The sequence below is a fragment of the Urtica dioica genome, chromosome 7 (assembly GCF_054948205.1).
Source record: "Urtica dioica subsp. dioica isolate 48M chromosome 7, U.dioica_male_clone48M_v1_H2, whole genome shotgun sequence".
NCBI lineage: Eukaryota > Viridiplantae > Streptophyta > Magnoliopsida > Rosales > Urticaceae > Urtica > Urtica dioica.
This window is the reverse complement of record NC_142762.1, coordinates 48938970-48953241: the sequence shown is the minus strand read 5'-3', so window position 1 is coordinate 48953241 and position 14272 is coordinate 48938970. Positions and strand designations below refer to the sequence as shown.

Here is a 14272-nt window from a genome sequence, read left to right as displayed (position 1 = left end):
TGTGAAGAGAGACTTTTAGAAGGGTATTTCAGGAAACCAAAAAAATGGGTGAATGATCTGCGCTTCATAATATTAGTCTCATTCCGTGACCTTATCTTATATATATCTTATTGTTTGATACTCACCACACACTCGTCTAAACTCACTGCCACCATTAAACTGGCATGGAAATAAATAAGAATGGGAAAGACTGTGCGAATAAGTATAAAACTGAATTGAGCTACATCAGCTAGCTCTGCACACCCATGGCTTCCCACGCAGCTCTTGCTTCTTCAAGGATCCCAACCACCACAAGGCTTCCTTCCAAGCCTTCCCACTCCTTCTCGGCCCAATGCTTCTCTAAGGTGCTCACTCATACTTTCTTGTTTACTTTTTAATCCGTTTAAGTGTTTGGTTTTCAAAATGTTATTGGCCTATGCAGAGGCTACAAGTTGCTGAGTTTTCAGGGCTAAGATCAAGCTCATGCGTGACCTTTGCCAGCAACGGCAGAGAGGCCTCTTTCTCTGATGTTATGGCTGCTCAGCTCTCTCCCATCGTATGTCTTGCACACTACTTATGACTTAACTTATTTGACAAGTTACGTCTGATCATAGATTCTCCTGAGATATGTTTGTCTAGGAACATGAGAAACATAGCTAGATCTGTGATTAGGATCAAAATGATTAGTTTGGAGCGTGTATCAGGTTGGCGGATCCGGCGCTGTGAGGGGAGAGACAGTGGCGAAGTTGAAGGTTGCGATCAACGGATTTGGGCGCATCGGACGCAACTTCCTGCGGTGCTGGCACGGCCGCAAAGACTCTCCCCTTGATGTCATCGTTGTGAACGACAGTGGCGGTGTCAAGAATGTAACATCCCATTCCACACCCTCACCGCTTATCAACCAACCAACCCCCTTCTAATAATCTCTGCGCAGGCTTCCCACTTGCTCAAATACGACTCCATGCTCGGCACCTTCAAAGCTGATGTGAAGATCGTGGACGACAAGACCATCAGTGTGGACGGCAAGCTCATCAAGGTTGTGTCCAGCAGAGACCCGCTGAAGCTCCCATGGGCTGAGCTTGGCATCGACATTGTCATCGAGGTAGGCTGTTTGCCGGATCTGAATCCACCCAGTGTCAGTGTCAGTGTTGAAAAGCCGAGTGGGTTTGACAGGGAACGGGAGTGTTTGTGGACGGGCCCGGAGCAGGGAAGCACATCCAGGCGGGGGCGAAGAAAGTGATCATCACGGCTCCGGCGAAAGGGGCCGACATTCCGACGTACGTGATCGGGGTGAACGAGAGTGAGTACGAGCACGAGGTGGCCAACATAATGAGCAATGCTTCGTGCACGACGAACTGCCTGGCGCCGTTTGCAAAGGTGCTGGATGAGGAGTTTGGGATAGTGAAGGGGACGATGACGACGACGCACTCCTACACGGGGGACCAGAGGCTGCTGGACGCGTCGCACCGGGACCTGAGGCGGGCGCGGGCGGCGGCGCTGAACATCGTGCCGACGAGCACGGGGGCGGCCAAGGCGGTCTCCCTGGTGCTGCCGCAGCTCAAGGGGAAGCTGAACGGGATCGCGCTGCGGGTGCCGACGCCCAACGTGTCGGTGGTGGACCTCGTCATCAACGTGGCCTGCAAGGGCCTGTCCGCGGAGGACGTCAACGCCGCCTTCCGCAAGGCCGCCGCGGGGCCCCTCAAGGGCATCCTGGCCGTGTGCGACATCCCCCTCGTCTCCTGCGACTTCCGCTCCTCCGACGTCTCCACCACCATCGACTCCTCCCTCACCATGGTCATGGGCGACGACATGGTCAAGGTCGTCGCCTGGTACGACAACGAGTGGGGATACAGGTCAAACACTTTCTCTCTCTCTCTCTCCAACACTCTCTCTCTCTTCTCTTACTTACCATACTTGCTTCTTTGTTCGCTGCAGCCAAAGGGTGGTCGACCTGGCACACTTGGTGGCCGACAAGTGGCCGGGCGTCGCCACCGAAGGAAGCGGAGACCCCTTGGAAGACTTCTGCAAAACAAACCCTGCAGACGAGGAGTGCAAAGTGTACGAGGCCTAGAAACACACTTCCATTCCATTCCATGAGCCTTGTTTCTGTTTTGTTTCATCTCCCACCACACACACCCTATATTATCGTTCCCCAATAATTCATCTCACTGAATGATACTATCATTTATTTGTGATCCAGTCATCTGGAACAACCGCTTTTCTTTCGCTCTTCCAATTCTACCTCCATAATCTCATTCATAGTCATGCTTCTTTTTACTATTCTACGCTTGCTATCTTTCTTTAAAATGTTTGGGAAGGATAACACTTTCTGCTCCCATCATCAACAATGCTTATATTGCCACCATCACTGAAATATCCAACTCAGCCACACGTGGATTTTAAGTCAGAAAAAATATAATGTTTGGATTGAATTGATCACAATAAATGCAGATATAATTATTAAAAACCATTAACCTCTTAGGTTGATATCAAACAGACTTCTAAGACTGTTTGTGGCATCATCAACATCAATTCTGAATTTTTTTTATCATACTTCGCATCAATTAATAATCAATATGTTGATTCTGAATTTTTTATCATACATTGCATCAATTAATAATCAATAATAATTGTTAATAGGTTTTTTAGTTGGAATTTGTTTTAAATTGCACAGTTAATAATCGGTAATAACTGTTAATATGTTTATTGGTTTATGACTTTTTGGTTTTGTATTCAAAACTGCCAAATAAATAGTTATTAATAATTGCCAATTAATTTATTGGTTTATGATTTTCTGATTTTTAGTTATCTTCGTATTCGCATTCTTCAAATTTATTTCGGATTTGTGTTTCTGAGTTTTGTCGAAGGAGAGACGGAATGCTAATGCGGTATTTTTAAAATATATTTTTATGAGGATCACATTTTTAGGAGTAAGTTTATTGTTTTGCGAAAAATCATTACAAACAATATATGAAAATAAATAAAAGAAATTGGGGGGCGATACATGAAGGTATTAACGTAAAAGGATAACTGTTTATAAATTCTATAGCTAATTAACTAAAAGTTTCAATACGTTTGCCACATTGAAATTGCAAGATTTCAATATGGCTAATTTGTTAGATTACTATTTATTTACTTTTATAAAACCATTTTATACTAAAAAAATACATACGCTCCAAAATACAATATTCCATTCTTAATACACAAAACAAAAACCAAAACCAAAAACTCGTTAATTTTTTTAATATATACAATTTTTCTAATAAATGAATTTCAAGATCATTTTCTTTTCTAAAATTATTTTTACGGAAAGAATGGTAGTTTTTTTTTTAAGACGGAAAGAATGATAGTCGTATATGATAGGTTGACATTTTGATAAAAGGACCACAAGTTGATATATTTAATAAATGTGAGATATGGGCAGCCTTAATCCCGTGGAAAGTTATAATGTTATAGATCCTATTCCGTAAAAGTTTTTCCCTATTTTCTAGAAACGGCCATTAATGGATGTAAATTGATGAACATCCTTCTTCCTTTTCCTCCTCTGGTTCTGTTCAAAGCAAACCCTAGAAATTGGGAATGAGACCCGGAGTCGTATTGCTTGTTGTGCTGAAGATAGCTTTGTCGTCGCTGACGGGATGTTTTTCACGATCGGAGATTTCGGACACGTGGCTGTCGCACCCTGGCGGGCAGGGTTTGAGCTCCTCTCTGTTGCCGCCGATTCTGTGAGTAGAAAATCGAATCTGTTTTGGTTGCAGCGCTGTGGCTTATTAATGTTGGTTGAGTTTTGTTGGAGATGACAGGAAGAAGGATGTAGCTGTGATGGTGGACGTGGATGGGAAGTTCTATTTGGTGGACACCAAGTCCAGAAAGATCGTGTGGTCGTGGTCCTCAGGCCTCCCCATCTACTCCTCCTTCCAGAACGCCTCTGCCACCGACGCCTTTATCGACTGCGCTGACGATTGGCAGCTCTATTTCTACCGCAACCACACACGCCTCATGGTGCGTCCTTGTCTTCATTTCTTCTGTCTGTGGAATGAATGAATGGATTCATTACTCTCTGTCTGTGGATTGGGTGTTGTAGAAAGTGCCGGTGAGCGCAGAGGAGTACGTGAGATCCACTCCCACGATATCGAGGGACGGAAGTGTGACGCTGGGGTCGAGAAAGAGCACCGTATTTGTGGTGGACGCCGCCTCGGGGAACCTGATCCGCACATACAAGCTGCCGGACGCTCCCGCCTCGGGCACGGCTGACATCATCAGCGCAAACCCCGTTGCGGTGATGGAGGCGGAGCAGCTGCTTTACATCAAACGGACGGACTATGCGCTGCACCATCACTCCCCCACCGACGCTCAGCCTTTGTGGAGCGTCTCCTTTGCCGAATTCGACGCTTCCTTCGAGTTCCCCGGTTTCGAAATAAATGAGAAGCGGATGAAGCCCGTCGTGCTGCGAATTCGTGATCGCAGTCTGATGGACTCTCTTTCCGTGTTTGACAATACCGTCCATGGGCTCCCCGGAGGCAAGCCCCTCCCTTTGCCCTCTGCTCACAACGGCCTCGTCCCCTGGCCCTTTGCTGCTGCACCGCCTGCTCTGTCTCCTCACCATTCGTCCGAAATGATTTTCTTGACCCTGCTATTTGGAATCATTGCAAGGTATCCTTTGCAATATTCTATTCCAGCTCTTCTCTTTCTTTTGTCTCTCGTCGCTATCATATTCTACCGCTACTTGGTGTTTCGCAAACATAAGAACCTAGAAAAGGGTGCCGACCAACTTAGAGCGCAAGCTAAGATTCCCAAAAAGAAGAAAAACCGCAAGTTAGGGAATAAGAAAAATAATTCAATTGATCTGAACAACGCATCTGAAGACCTTCCATTGGTTAACACTGCGAATGCTCATGTAGAGATTGGAAAGCTGGTGGTCTCAAGGAAAGAGATTGCTAAAGGAAGCAACGGTACTGTGGTCGTTGAGGGAATCCACGGCGGTCGTCCCGTGGCTGTAAAGCGGCTTGTGCGGACTCATCACGATGTGGCCTATAAAGAGATTGAGCATCTCATTGCCTCTGATAAACATCCCAATGTGGTTCGCTTTTATGGGGTCGAGAAGGATGATAACTTTGTGTATATTGCCTTGGAGCGTTGTACTTGCAACTTAAATGATTTGATTTATATATACTCTGAATCTTTTCAATGTCAAGAGGCCACCAACGATCTAGATCCTCAATTGTTAGATGAGTACACTCTTCGGCTGCGTGAGATCAAAGAAAACAACAAGGATGTCAATTTGTGGAAGCCTAATGGATACCCTACTCCTCAACTGTTGAAATTGATGAGGTTGGTTAAATGCTCTTCTCTAGCCTTTATTATTATTATTATTTGTTCTCCCTTAAATAGTTATCAATTCTTTTTTTTAATTGAATTGATGATAGCAGCAAATAGTTGAAAGGGCATGGACTAATTTTGCAGGGATGTGGTATCTGGGATTGAGCATTTGCATGAACTTGGAATTATACATCGAGACCTGAAACCTCAAAACGTGTTGATAAACAAAGACAAGTTTTTAAGTGCAACACTTTCAGATATGGGTATCAGTAAGCGTCTTCCGGCGGATATGTCTTCCATAACGATGCATGCTACGGGTACGCTTCTTGAATATTTCTTAGACGGATACTTGTTAATACTAGATTTTGCTAAGCATTAGAGATAATATATACTAATAATACACATACGTTTGATAGGTTACGGGAGTTCAGGATGGCAAGCACCTGAACAACTTCAGCGTCAACGGCAAACACTGGCGGTTGATTTGTTTAGTTTGGGATGTGTTCTCTTCTTCTGTGTGACTGGGGGTAAGCACCCTTTTGGCGACTCCATTGAACGCGACTTCAACATTGTCAATGATCGCAAAGACCTTTTCTTAGTCGATAACATGCCCGAGGCTATGGATCTTTTTACTCGTCTTTTGGACCCCGATCCCAACATGAGGTATGTGACCTGATCATATATATCTGCCATCTTTATACTTGTTCATTGTTGATGACGATGTGGTATTCGTAGGCCTAAAGCCAAGGAGGTGTTGCATCATCCATTCTTTTGGAGCCCAGAGACAAGGTTGTCGTTTCTTCGGGAAGTCAGCGATCGGGTTGAAACGGAAGACAGAGAGGAGGAGTCGGAGCTGCTGGATGCACTGGAGAACACAGCGGCAGTGGTGTTGAACGGGAAATGGGATGAGAAACTGGAATGGGCGTTCATCAACAACATCGGGCGTTACAGGCGCTACAAATATGACAGCATTCGAGATCTTCTTCGAGTCATTCGAAACAAGTCGAATCACTACGAAGATCTTCCTCACGACGTCAAGGAACTGTTGGGACCTGTTCCCGAGGGGTTTGAAGCTTATTTCTCAGCTCGCTTCCCAAGGCTACTCATCGAGGTCTACAAGGTTATAACCATGTACTGTGGAGAAGACCCGCGCTTCCTCAAGTTCACAACTACGACTATCATCTAATTGCTGTAACATGTGTATCTGAATTGTGGAATAACTATATATTTTTTTTAAATACGGAGTCAATGTAAAATTTAGGTACACTTGAGGAGAAAGTGTTAATGCCAGTACGTGGCAGGCAAAACAATAATGTCCTTTGATATGGACATAGAATATAATACAAGTGGAAGCCGATTAAGCAGTAGAGAGTGTTTGGATTTGGGATTGTGAATGTGAGTCGGATAGTTTCCTTCTCTTGCTGGCGGACTGGTCTTGCTTCTCGTCGATGAGGGAGAGGAAGCGGCGCAGCCTGGCGGAGGGGGAGGGGTCGGGGGAGAGGGCGTCGTGGCGGCGCTCGTATTGGCGCAGGATCTGAAAGAGGTATACGAGAAGGGCGAGGAAGCAGGCGGCCCCGCAGATGAGGAACAGGCCCCAGAAGCTCTTGAGGTGCAGCTGGTCCGACTCCAGCTCCGCCCCGTCCAGGCTGCACCCGCTCCTCATCAGCCACTTGTCGTGGATGCGCTGCAGATCCCCGTTCTCCGACAGCTGCAGTATCGCCGTCGACATGTCGATCGCCAGCGGCGAGTCCCGCGGGAACGCCTGCACACCCATTCACATCACATCACATCACATTACATCACACCACACTTTGGACCTCATATTTGATATTCGATGCCACTTTGCTTACAAATCCCCATCCGCTCTTGGTGAACTCCTGCCCCACCACTCTGAACTGGCACTGCGTCGACAGGAAAAGCTCGATGTAAGCACGCTCGTCCACCACAGCCGCCACGCCTCCCTTCTCCGGCCCGTCCTTGAGCGCTTTTGCGTACGCCTCCGGCGATCCCAGCGGCACCAGCCTCGACTTTGGTATCCCGATCTCCTCTATCATGTAGTGCTCCGCAAACGATCCGATTTGGTACCCGATCGGATAATCCCCGTTCTTCAAGCTTTCTATCCCCTTGATCGGGGATGACAGTTGCTGAACTGTCAGAATCGATGTCAAGCTCGCCGTGTAACTTGAGTTGATTATCAACACCACAAACAGCCATATGATGAGCACAAATCGCCCCAGTGTACTCACTGTGTTCTCTCCTGCAAAACGTCGACGCTTAAAATGTCAACATGCCTATTATCACCCTCTCAGAAATACTACTAGTTTGCACCCGACACTTACTGTGAGCAAAAAACATGGTCGACAGGCTGAACCTGCAAGCTCCAACGACAAGGGTATTCTTAGTCTCTCTTGATTTGAGTTATGTGGCATACTAGGATAAAGAGAGAAAAGAAAGACACACCAGAGAATGGTTATAAGCTGCCTTTTCGGGGGACCCCTGAACTCATCGTTGATGCGATGCTCCAAAATCCAGACAACAATCCCAACACAGAGGAATGATAGCCCAGTGACTGTCCACATCAGCCCGTTGAATGGGCGTAGAAAAGCCCAAGCACCGGTGTTGAGCTTCTTAAAAGGTGCCACAACCACAAGCCCCGAAGCAGCATATGGCTGCGTGAAATCCACGATCCTGGTCCTGTTTGTCACGATCGCAATGTCCCCAACCGCAGCATCAAGCTCCTGTCAATCATTCCCTTTATTTATATGTATTGAATCTCCGATCATTTCTCATTTCATTATTACAGAAAATAATAAGAATAACTTACGCCGGTTGTGATCATGCGCACAAACTCGTTGTAGTTTGGATTCTCGCGGCCGTCCCCGATGGACACAAACTTGTAGGGCACCGCATACGGAAGCAAGTTCACGGCTGCCACAAACACGTCGATGCAGAAACCCTTGAACGTGTCGCTTCCTCGCATTTTAGACACAAACTCTTTGTAGCTCACCCGATTCGGCACTCCGACCTTCAACTGCTTCCCATTGTTTGGAAACACCCAACCGCGAGGCTTTGTGGACGTGTCCCCCGGCCATATGACGCTGAACAGCTTCTGGTTTGCGCTCGACAGGTTGGCCGGGCGGTCATACAGCGTCTCCGGAGGGACTGTGGACAGCCCCGAGTAGTTGCTCCAATAGCCGATGCGGCGGAACCCGGATCCGATGACGTTGATGACGTCGAACGAGGGAAGAACGAGAGACCTGTCTGAGGTGAACCTGACGGGGCCGCTCAAACCTTGGAAATTGGACTGCAAGATGTGGGCGAGGAGGAGGTGGCCGTCGTCGAAGATGCTCATGGCATTGAGGTGGAGGCTCCCGCCCTCCGCCGCCTTTATGTTGGAGTCGTTGGAGAAGGAGACGACGCCGCCCTTGTCCAGAAACACGTCCATCGCCCGAGCCACCGCCCAAACCGAGTCGTATGCATAGAGCCCGTAAGAGTTCAGCCCCGGAGAGCCACCCCTCAGCTTGCTCCACCTTGACGCGAAAGCCTTCTTCCGATCCGAATCGGGAGTGTGTTGGCGCAGACCAATAACTCCCTGCAGCGACTCCATCTTCTCCGGCGGAAGAGGAAACGCCGAATCCAAAACGGACGCAAGCCAGTCCGTGGCTATCCATACAAACCCGTTGCCCATCATCCCAAGATACTTTGCCACCGAGAAGATCACGAATCCCGAATCCGGATTCACGTGAAGGACGATGACCCGAGACTCCATGAGAGCAACCTTGACGAGGAGATCCAGGATCTCGCTCCGAGTGGCAGCCCCGGGGGGGATGGGCAGTTTGTAGGAGATTTTGGCACGCTTCTGGGCCAGCTGATCCGCCAAAGACGAGACTCCGTTGCGGCCGTAGTCATCGTCCACGTAGATGGCAATCACCTCCTTCCAGTCGTAGTGGCTCACTATCTCGGACACGGCGCTCATCTGATACAGATCGCTCTGGACCATCCTCACAAAGTAGGGGAACTGGAGCGAAGAGAGAGTCGGGTCGGTGGCAGCGAACGAGAGCAGAGGAGTCTTGAGCTCGTTTGCGACGTGGGAAATCACGTGTGCAACTACAGACGATTGCGGCCCTATGATGGCCACCGTATCTTTCTCCATGAGCTGCAAAGCTGCACATAAATTCGCTGTCAAGAAGGAGTGAAACAGAGAGGCGGGTAGTTAAGGTAAGGTTGTAGTACCTTCGACCATTCCAAGAAAGCCGCTGCAGTTTGAGTTCTGCATCTGCACGGCGAGCCGAGTCCCGCGAAGAACGGTGGGGTCCGAGTTCACGTCTTTGACGGCCTCCTCCATCGCAATCTTGGCAACTCGGCCGATGGTGGAATCGAAGGTGAAGATGGCTCCGATGCTGACCGAAGCCGGTCTGGCTCTCGAACACGCATTCCAAGGCTGGCCCAACAAGAACAAGAGCAACACAACCACCCACACAGATTTCATCTTCAACTTCCAATTATATTCAAGGGCTCGCATGCCAAAAGTCTTCCAAATGTATTCTCAGCCGCAACACCCAAAGGCATGGTAAGGCCTATTATACTAAGACAGAAATTAAAGCAGCAAATATCATAATCGGGATTGAGATGTCGGGAATGCGTCAATCATTTGTTTGACTTGGGAACGACGAGGCCGTTTATTAAAAGCCTTCACATGATTGGAATTCTTTCAAGTTCATTTATTTATGATGTTTCAAACATTTCAAGCAACTATTAAAAAATAGACAGCTCAGATTGTCCAGAAATATCTTGTATTCATGATATGACAACAAGTGAATAATAAAAATTAATACGAACACGAACTCACCTGGGGCTGGGTTGGGGTGTGAAGAAAGAAATCGAGCAGAGCAAATCAAGGCCTGCCTTTTCCCTTTTCTTTTAAATACACCAAATCCATCACCAAAGTTTGCAATCACAGAACTCAAAGAATCTGAAATTCACGTGGACGGAATTCCGTTTCGGAAACAGTACACTTAGCTTTTGGACATATATTCCAACTAACATATCTTGCTTTTTCAAAGACAATTTAAGACATCTTTTAAACGAAGAATATATAGTTAAATAGCCTTCTACAATTATACAATAGTGGATTTGGCCAACCTTCTGTTAATTTTGGGTTAATGGCCAACCCAATTAATTAACACTTAATAAAGTACCAAAATACCCTGTAAACCGTTCCCGCGCATACGTCCTCCGAATTAATAAATTGCCGCTATATTGAGTGTGATAACTTCTGCGGTTATCGAGACCATCATTACACTTACAATTAATACCAAATATACACGATATCTTCGTTCAGTACAAACGAAAACAGTAACAAGAAATCCCCAAATTAAAACCCAAAGATACGAGACCTCTGAATCAACAAAGCCGAACCTTCTTCCTCACCGAAACTAAAGATTTACATTAGAGACGTTCGAATCATCGAATCGACGGCGAGTAAGGTAATATCCAACCTATTCTTTAAATTTTTGCTATTTCGAACCAAACCCTAACTGTTATCGGACTCCAATGACCGATTAATGAAATGAACTGTGATCCCAGAACTATGATAACATAAAAAGTTAAATAATTTAACGGTGTGAATCTAAATCAAAATTGTGTATTAGTATAAAGCTTGCATGTTATCAAATTAATAAAATCCCGACATATAGAATATATCTTTATATTTTAATTTTGTTAGGAATTAGTTTGAAAAATCTGAAATGTAAAATTGGGCAAAGTAGACAGTTTAAATTCTACATACAAATTTACAGGTAAGGTTTTGATGGTTAATCATGTTTGATGAACAGATTTACGAAAATGACGAAAAAATCTCCAGCAAAGACGAAGCCAAACGCGGCTGAGAAAGATGAAAAAGAAATGAAGTCCTCACGTCGTAAATTAAAGGAACCAAAGGTACGTTCTAACTGTGGTGCTTTACATTGCTGTTTGTCTTTAACGCTGCGCCTATGTACAGTTGAACTAATTAATTAACAAGAGATGTTAGTTAATGATTATCTGTAAATATGTTGTTAATTTAGAACATAGTTTTGTAAATTTGTGTAAATATTTTGTTAGGAAATAGATAACAACATATGTAATAAGAAATGTTAATGCAGGTGAATATCTGAATCCATTACCAGTATCTGCTAATAGTCTGGAATAATAGTTATGCACTAGATATTAATAAGATTAAAATATAACACTAACGAATTTAATTGCTTTGTAGATTGGAGAACAGATCATTAAACGAAAAAATTGGGACTTAAAACAACGTATAATAGTCCACTCGTCCTTCAATGTCATTAACAACTTGATGTCGGTACTCAACACTGAGCATCAACGAGATTTATTCAATCAAGGGCCATTTTCTCATTTTCAACATCTTAAAGGAGATGTGTACCCAAAGAAACTAGCCCATTTACTTGTGCTAAGTCAGGTGGAATCTGGGAAAGATGACGAGCTACATTTTAACATAGGAGGAAATAAATTGGTATTCAATGTCTACGACTTCGAAATAATTTCAGGTTTGCTTCTATTTCAATCCTATTAATTTGTATCAAAATAAATATAAATTGTAATACAGTTATTAACATATTTAATGTAACCAATTTACAGGACTAAATTGTGATAACGTACCACGTATGCACAATCAGCTTCAGTCAGACAATCCTCTAAAAGATGAATATTTCAAAGTGGCAGGAACCCAACGAGCACCTTACCTACTTGGAATACTACAAAGCAAATTTGGTGGCAGCGACGAGGAAAAGGTGGCACTTGTCAATTTGGCAATCTTGGAAACCATGATACTGCCTCGTGATCGACAAGCAAAAATTCCAGATGACCATTTAAAAATGGCCATCAACTCTGACTTGTTCAAAACATATCCGTGGGGAACACTTAGCTACAACGCTTTGTGCAGATCCTTAAAGAGATCTAAGAATTATGCTGCGGAAAGAACTGGTTTCAATATCGATGGGTTCTTACATCCGTTAATAGCATGGGCGTATGAAGTCATCCCAGATTTCGAGTTCTATGGATACACATCGAAAACAAACGGGTTATGCATACCACGAATACTAAAATGGAATTTTAACTTCAGCCCAGAATATGAGGAACTCCAGAAGAATATAATCAACAATGACCAGGTAAATAACTACTTGTATAAAAGTGTAAATAGGAATTGATATCGTAAATAACTGTTTATTGTTCTAGGTTCGTATTCTGCCACTAGACGCTACAGAGGAAGAAATATCAGAAGGCTATGAAGAGCGCGTAGAAGCTGTCTGTCCAGAAACACAACCTAATCCAGTTGACAAAGGCAAAGGCATTGCAAGCAGTTCAACACACTATCAATCTGAAATGCCAAGCCATTCACCAGATGACCTGGAACTTAAATTAGATGATGCTCTCCAATCAATTGAAATCCTGAAGCGTCGAGTGGACGAGGCTCATAACAAATACGACACACTGCTGGAGGTATTCCAGGCGTACATCCAGAAGGACAATAACAAAGCAACAGATAAGCCTGAGCAACAGAGAAAGGTAATGTATGTTAATAGGCTGGAAATAGATTATCACCTAACAATCCATTTACAGGTATCAACAGGTTCAACACCAGCTGACCAAACGGGACACCATCATTCTAATGAAAACACACATGTAAGCATTTGCAGGCTCAAGTTCTTATAAAATATATATCTTGTAATTTTGTTAATAATTTGACCACATGATTAATAGGAAAGATCACCAATCCCTGATATAACAACACCTGAAGATATAACACACCAAGTTAAAGAGACAACCCCTGTGCAAGTCCCAAAAAAAAAAGAGGTATACATATAACAGAATTATATATTACATTACAATGTTACATAAACATCCATTTACAGGTTCAGGTAGAACATATGGCAGCGAGGCCACATACCCAAGTAACCCAAACAAACATGGTAAAATGTAATTAACTGCAAAGTTCATTAACACCAGAAACTAATAGAATGTGTGGTTTATATGCAGATGCTAAGAAGAAAGTCAGGAAACGTGGAAACAACTAGCTCAGATTCAATTTCCATGGTACATTCCAATAAATTGAATTAACAATATGGAAAACATCCCGTATCTCACATTTATTCTTCGCAGGATATTTCACCACTACTTGGAGATAGAGCAGCTCATTACAGTCCAGTAAGTGTTGAAATGTAATTAACAAAGGATAACATGTAAACTAACATTAACTTATCACAGGACGACATGCAGAAGCTGCAAGCTGATTGGGTATTTACCGTTAATGATGTGTTGAGTAGTTTACCTAACAACTGCGAATTTGAACAGCATTCACAGGTTGTTCAAGAGAAGGATCCTCAGCCTAACGCTGTCCCTGGTCGCGTCTACAAACGCTTGAGAAAAAACGGCCAACCAGTAATCAGACCTGCAGTAAAGAGCGAAATGCCTAGCCAATCATTCCCCAATCAGCCAAAATTTGTGCCTAACCAGTCTAAGGTATATAAGTAACAATAATTGTACTTTTTTGATGAAATGCAATTGCTAAATTTCAGAAATTTCACAGGAATCCATTGCTCAACCTCAATCCAAAAAGACTTCACCAAAAGTCCAACTACAACAACAAATACCTACAAGACCAAAAAGAACATGTAGGAAATCAGTCTTTACAACATCTCCATACATCATTGAGACCAAAAAGAAGAGGAACGCAGACGAGAAATCAGTTGAAGACAACAGTGATCCCATCGCAGAAGATACCAATGATGATCCCCCTAGTCAACCATCATTTGACCTAGGAGTATAGTTTATTAACTGTTTAAATATCATAGCAAATGCACTAAAAGTATTTTGAGATGTATTTTGTGTGCTTCAGCACTGTAATCAACTTGAAACAGCTTATGGTTAAAGATTGCATTTTTTGTTAATGTTGACACCAAGTTACCATATA

At 44.1% G+C, this 14272-nt stretch overlaps 4 protein-coding genes across 8 annotated transcripts; 3 read left to right on the top strand and 1 right to left on the bottom strand.

The window, feature by feature from the left end:
* The first annotated feature begins 41 nt into the window (after positions 1-41).
* GAPB (glyceraldehyde-3-phosphate dehydrogenase B subunit) lies at positions 42-2238 on the top strand. Its single transcript, XM_089619329.1, has 6 exons — positions 42-344; positions 422-535; positions 684-845; positions 914-1081; positions 1153-1832; positions 1915-2238. Exons 1-6 carry the CDS (start codon positions 246-248, stop codon positions 2048-2050), a joined length of 1359 nt encoding a protein of 452 aa, XP_089475455.1. The 5' UTR covers positions 42-245; the 3' UTR covers positions 2051-2238.
* A 1135-nt stretch (positions 2239-3373) lies between these two features.
* LOC149392597 (serine/threonine-protein kinase/endoribonuclease IRE1b-like) lies at positions 3374-6665 on the top strand. Its single transcript, XM_089619320.1, has 6 exons — positions 3374-3704; positions 3783-3981; positions 4064-5310; positions 5443-5615; positions 5715-5961; positions 6034-6665. The coding sequence occupies exons 1-6, from the start codon at positions 3559-3561 to the stop codon at positions 6482-6484; spliced, it is 2463 nt and encodes an 820-aa protein (XP_089475446.1). The 5' UTR covers positions 3374-3558; the 3' UTR covers positions 6485-6665.
* GLR3.3 (glutamate receptor 3.3) lies at positions 6504-10364 on the bottom strand. 2 transcript variants are annotated; one of them, XM_089619318.1, is made up of 7 exons: positions 10148-10364; positions 9532-9883; positions 8123-9462; positions 7759-8036; positions 7638-7669; positions 7149-7555; positions 6504-7060 (listed from the first exon to the last, which is right to left on the bottom strand). In XM_089619318.1, exons 2-7 carry the CDS (start codon positions 9818-9820, stop codon positions 6656-6658), a joined length of 2751 nt encoding a protein of 916 aa, XP_089475444.1. In that variant the 5' UTR covers positions 9821-9883; positions 10148-10364; the 3' UTR covers positions 6504-6655. The 2 variants fall into 2 exon arrangements, with proteins under 2 accessions (XP_089475444.1, XP_089475445.1); XM_089619319.1 differs by having other exon boundaries at positions 9532-9875.
* Positions 10365-10446: 82 nt separating this feature from the next.
* Positions 10447-14272, top strand: LOC149392595 (uncharacterized). 4 transcript variants are annotated; one of them, XM_089619322.1, is made up of 12 exons: positions 10447-10784; positions 11133-11238; positions 11552-11849; positions 11941-12470; positions 12538-12867; positions 12922-12984; positions 13063-13155; positions 13215-13271; positions 13339-13395; positions 13462-13506; positions 13567-13821; positions 13889-14272. In XM_089619322.1, exons 2-12 carry the CDS (start codon positions 11143-11145, stop codon positions 14126-14128), a joined length of 2064 nt encoding a protein of 687 aa, XP_089475448.1. In that variant the 5' UTR covers positions 10447-10784; positions 11133-11142; the 3' UTR covers positions 14129-14272. The 4 variants fall into 4 exon arrangements, with proteins under 4 accessions (XP_089475448.1, XP_089475449.1, XP_089475450.1 ...); XM_089619323.1 differs by having other exon boundaries at positions 12025-12470; positions 12538-12984; XM_089619324.1 differs by having other exon boundaries at positions 12538-12984; positions 13654-13821.